Raw genomic sequence first — 5552 nt, forward strand, 5'->3', positions numbered from 1 at the left:
AGGCAATGAACTGCCTTTTACTCTGCAATCAAACCAAGAGAAGCAGTACAGAAATGGGACTTACCTTGGAGCCACGCTCATTAAAGATTATCTCTACATCAAGGATTTTGCCGAATTGCTGCAGAGAGACAAGGAGGGGGGGAAAAAAAAAAAAGATTTATTTTTGGCTAACCATTTTTCCTACCTTTTGGGGGTTGGCTTAGTGCAAGGAGCAAGGTGAGAATATTTCCATTTCTAGCATACACGCAAAGGCATAAAATCCCAGTGAGGTGACCCAATTCTCTCAGGTTAGGACATGCTGAACCTCTTGGTCACAAACCCCACGTTTTCTTGCAAAAGTCTAAAGGAAGAAAAACAATCTCCAGAGGAGTTTTAGGGATTTGAGGCAGCTCATCCTTCCCCCTTTTAATCTAAACAATTCTTTTTTTCCGCCTCATTCTACTATTTCATCTAAGACATGGCTATATGATTTCATCTTAGACATCTAACAACATTTCTCACATGTAATTCAGCATTTCATCTTCCTCCTGAGGTGACTATCACAAAGAGAAACTGAACAGTGATGTTTCTCTGTAAGGGATAGTAACACAAGACTCCCAGCCTCAGGGATTCCAAACTAAATCTCCTTTTCTCCCCTTTATTTTCCAAAACTCCAAACCTTCAAAAGAATTGATGGCAGATTCAGAAACCATGAAAATGGCAAACTCGCAGCAGTTTGCGTTTCAGAAAAAGAGCATTCAACTTCAACCCGTGACATACACTTGGCTGTCAATAACCTGTGCAAGTTTATCACGTGGGATAGAGTTTTGACCTCTGCCTCATCCTGGAGATGCCAAGGACAGCTCTGCACTGTTTCAACAGGTTCCAAAGAGCTCCCTATTTAGCACAGAGAACGAAACGGAACACAAGAATTACAAGGTGGAAAGGACATTCACCACACTCTGTGGAACCATACACGGATTATATTTTTCACCTGGCTTGGAGCATATTAAAATATCTTTATTGAAGCGGCCAGACTCAAACCAGTAACCTATAGGTAAAAGCACCACCACTTCAGCAGAGGCCTACAATTCTCTGTCCTCCAGAAGTCTCAATGCTGTGTTTCCAAACTGGAGGTCTGTCTGCTCTCTAGAAAGGCAAGTCTAGATGCCATTTTCAGGAGTACATACATAGAGCAGTCTTTATTCTAGAGATACATACTGCACTCAGACAAATGCTGCATCTGAGCATTTTTCCTATCCCAATATTTAGGAAAGCTTCTATCAACATGGTTCTGATCTCACTGCTTGAGAAAGGTTTAAGGTTGCTAGCAAACGACGGAAGGGTCAGCAAGAAAATAAAGGATGGTTGCACAGTCAGAAAAGAAGATGAACACAGCCTCTGGGCACTGGGACACTCTCCCCTTTGCCTGGTGTTCTTAGCATAGTATTAGCCATTATTTTTTTCATTAACATTTGCATTCAGAGTCCAATGGTCATAATGCTCATTTTGTGGGTGCCCTGCTTGAAAGACTTGTAGCCAGATTTGAAAACATGGAACATTTACAGCAGCAAGCCATGATAGCCGAGGAGTTCTGAGTATGTAAAGTAATTAAAAACTAGTAAGTCCCTTGAATGAGTACTCAACAACTGTCTTCAAGCAAACAAAATGCTTCCATCAGTTTTAGCTATAGTTTCTGTCAGCTTCCATTCTCCATTCTAAAAAAGGGGATCTTGGTTCACAGATGTTGTTTTTACTGTGGTATTGTTTAAGGACAATACTTGATCTTCTATTCATCCCAAGAACAATTGAATTCACAACATCCCACCATTACACAAAGTTTGAATAATACTAATGTAAACATGCATCCTCCTTGCAACCTTGACATCTCAACAGCTTCAGCTTGATCCATGCTGGATCCTCTTTTGACCACGACTGTGCCAATCACAGCTAAAATACATTTTCTATTTCTATCCCACACTTGGTGTGGGCTTGTCAATAAAGGAAATTAACCGTTGATTGCTTTTTGTTGTCTTTGTTGCATATGGCTTGGGCACTGCCATGAAAGAAATCAGTCATGATTGCTTTCTTGGTAGACTATTTCAGCATCTTTACACAACAGGGGCTGAACCAATTTAACAGCTCGAGGCTGCTGAAGGGCTGTCCCTGCTCTCTTGTCCTTCCTTGTCTGCTCTCATGAGCCTCCTCCAGCTGGCCTCAGTTTTCATTCTCACCTGCAGATAAACTGATAGAGCTCAGTGATCCTGTGAAAACCTAGTCCAACAAAAGGAATAAATGCAAAGTTTTTGACAATTTTCTGATCTGAAGTGGCTTAAAGGGTCAGGTGAGCACTAGGGCTCTCAGAAAAAAGAGAATGGAAAGCATCACACCCTGCCAGAGAGCAGGACCTGTCCCCTGCTAGATCAGCTCAGCTGCCTAGCTTTGCCACACACGGAGAAACAGCCAGGCTCCTGATAAATGCAAATGCCAGAATTATTTTCAGAATCTTCAAAGCCATCAAAAAAAATCACCATTTCCTACTTCATTAGAATAATCTTGAAAGAGAACAAACTGTGCAGCTTCTGGTGCACAATTATGCCGTGCCATCTTCCCCTTTCTGCACACCCAGCTGGGCCTGGATCCGCGGGTATTGCTGCCAGCACTGCCTGCCAGCCCCTTTCGGCTGAGCTCACCGCGCAGGGTTTCCACACCAACAGGAAATCCTGTCTTGTGTGTTTAATTTCTTGGGGCTGACAAAATGCTGGTGGTAACACGAAATGCAAGCAGTATGAACTAGCACAGGCTTGACATCTACTGCCACGGGCTACATCCACCCATGTGAACTGCCCCAACCCATTTCCCACCTAAAAATTGCGGGTGTTTGAGGAGGCAAGAGCGAAGGATACCCTTGCCAGAGAAGACCAAAGACAATGGGGCTAACTGCTGAACTGAGGTTTGCTGGGGAGGGATTTCCTGCTCCATGAAATTCCCTGGAAGAACGCAGCATGGCCTTAAGGCAGGAGGATGTACACTGGGCTCTTCAAGGCTCTGCTGCAGCCATTGCCACAGCTGCTCTGACAGCTCCTAATAACTATGACTTTTGTCCTCACTGCAACGGTTACAGCAGGTCCAACACTAGAGGCACCTTTCTTTTTTTGTTTTAGGTAGCATGCCAGAATTTTCCTGAAGAAAAAAAAGACCTAGTTCATTTTAACAGTTTATATCTCCTTCAAAGCTGAATCTAATTTAGTGGAACATAAAAAGGCACTTTGTTCTCTGATGGTGCTTCGCCTACCAAATGTCAACAGCCTACTGCAAACAATGGAAGTTTTAAGAGCGCCTCAGTGAAAGGTCACAATTTTTGTATGGAAAACGCCAGACCTTCTAAATACAAGGGTCAACTCCAAATGTCCTCCATATCAATTGTTTTAAAGCATGTATACAGGCATATTTGTATTTTTCAACAGACAGAGGGTCTGGCCAAATAAAACAAATCCTGTGCTTAAGTAATCCATGAGGACTAACCCTCTAATCTCTAACCCTGCAGACATGAATCACTGGGCTCATGGACTTGATTGGCTTATTCCCTGATTACCAAGAAATTCTACTTACAACCAAGCACAGCCTCTGAAGAAAGCACTGCAGGACTACCCTTCGCAAATGCATCCCAGCAGGATGTAAAAAGCTTACTATGTGACCAAGAAGGCAACGTTCCTCACCGCATGGCAGGTTGTCAAGAAGCCTCCTCCCTGAGTTCATGCACCCACTGTATGATGGAAAGATATGCACGCACACACACTCTTACCATCATGCCATGGCACAGGAGCTGTAGCATTTTGTTTTATCTTTATCCCTTCCCTGGAGTTAGCTTGACAAGCTTGTAGCTACTGTTCTCTAAAGCAGGCAAATGAGAATCATCTCTAAAACTGTCGCAGAGAATTTTGGAAGTAACAGTTTTTAAGAAGCATAAAGATATTAACAGACACCAGTTATGACCAGAACCCATTTTTCTTGCTCAAACATGATCCACCTTATCACAGATGCAAGGGCATTGTGCAAAGAAAAGTATATGAATGCTGTGTGTTTCTTTTCACCCAGATGACATGAAGGCAACAGATTTTTCCAGCTGAGACTATAGCTAAATTAAATACAATTAATTTAAGAGGTCTGGCATCAGAGAGCTTTAGCCTTCCAAGGCACTGACAATTTGGTAGGGCCCCTCCTGTATGCTCTGTTCCAGCTGGCCCTGCCTCCTCTCCCTGTCTAGAGCTTTCAGAATCAGCTCCAAAATGTGCCAGACAAAAAACTTAATCCTAAAGATGCAAACAGTGGGGAATACAAGGCAAATTCTCTAGCAATCATGGAACAACAGAAGGTAATGCGAGACACCATGTGACAGCCACAAAAGAACTGTGCATGCCCAAGGAGCTTCACTGGCCCTACAAAATTCACTTAGAGACGAGTCCAGTGAGCTATCTAAACCTCGAAGGTGTCAAAAGTCCATTCTTAAAGATGGCCAAAATTCAAAATAGCCAGGAAACCAATCTCCTGTGCAGGAAACCATTTCAGGCCCTCAGGCTTGAGGAGCATGAGCAAGAGCATTTCATAAGCAGTATATGTCCATGCTGCAGAGAATGTCCTTTCCCTAGCTGAGCACAGCTGGTTCCATCATAGCATGTATTAGTCAATACTTAGTTATGGTAGTGTGGGACCTGCCAGAGCTATGCTGCTATTAGTACATGAACTTCCTCACCCAAAGCTGAGTCACATCTCTTCAAATAGTGGGGCACAGATTTATAGACCACAGCCGTCCCAATAGAAAAAGGTGATGAGGAACAGTTTATCAGTCATTGGTTATCCTCTGACTCACACATTAAAGATTTTTGCATGAAACAATGAGATGGGGTGAACAGTACCACAGGCTACTGTCCAGAGATCTTAACACCAATGCAGCTTCCAGGTCTACACTCCCAGCTCCCTGTTCCTGCCCTGTGCCATTCCCCAGAGATGTGACTGCACGGTAACCTGCTACTGCTGCCCCAGAAAAGGTACTTGGACCCACATTCACAAAAGCACGAGTATATCCAAAAATCAATTTGAGAGGACTTAGCATGCAGACTGAATCCATATGAAACTGGGTTAATAAAAGACAACTCCATGCAATTTCACTCAGGCCTTTTATGCAATTAAATCCAGCTACAGTACAGCACTGTTTACTAAATGACATTCAGCCCAGACTGGCTGCAGACTGTCTTCGTAACTCACATGAAAACCTAAACAAATCTTAGATAAATGTACAATCCAGTCATCACTACCTTCCACCAGAGGGTCTGTAGAGAAGTTCCTATAGCAGACAGCTTTTGCAGATCAAGACAGACAGTACAAGAGCTGCTGACCACTGCAGTGGCACAAGCTCTCCTGCACAGTAGTGTGGTCCCTGCTGAGGCTGTGCAGACAAAGCACAACATTCAGACAGCACTGAGTACACAGTCCTTTGATGGTTTCAGAAAATGCCCAGGTGAAAAACATCAGTATAATCAGCAGTGCCTCTCAGAACTCTAACCAACATCAGC

The 5552-nt window shown here is 43.4% G+C and overlaps 1 protein-coding gene across 3 annotated transcripts in view; it reads right to left on the reverse strand.

The window, feature by feature from the left end:
- RBFOX2 (RNA binding protein, fox-1 homolog (C. elegans) 2) overlaps positions 1-5552 on the reverse strand; it is a 56700-nt gene that overhangs the window by 31639 nt on the left and 19509 nt on the right. For all 3 annotated transcript variants that reach the window (XM_009085134.1, XM_009085133.1, XM_009085135.1), the window contains one exon: positions 65-118. In XM_009085134.1, coding sequence (XP_009083382.1) covers positions 65-118 — 54 coding nt within the window. The remainder of the gene's footprint in view (positions 1-64; positions 119-5552) is intronic.

This window comes from Acanthisitta chloris, unplaced genomic scaffold (assembly GCF_000695815.1).
Source record: "Acanthisitta chloris isolate BGI_N310 unplaced genomic scaffold, ASM69581v1 scaffold1512, whole genome shotgun sequence".
Lineage (NCBI taxonomy): Eukaryota > Metazoa > Chordata > Aves > Passeriformes > Acanthisittidae > Acanthisitta > Acanthisitta chloris.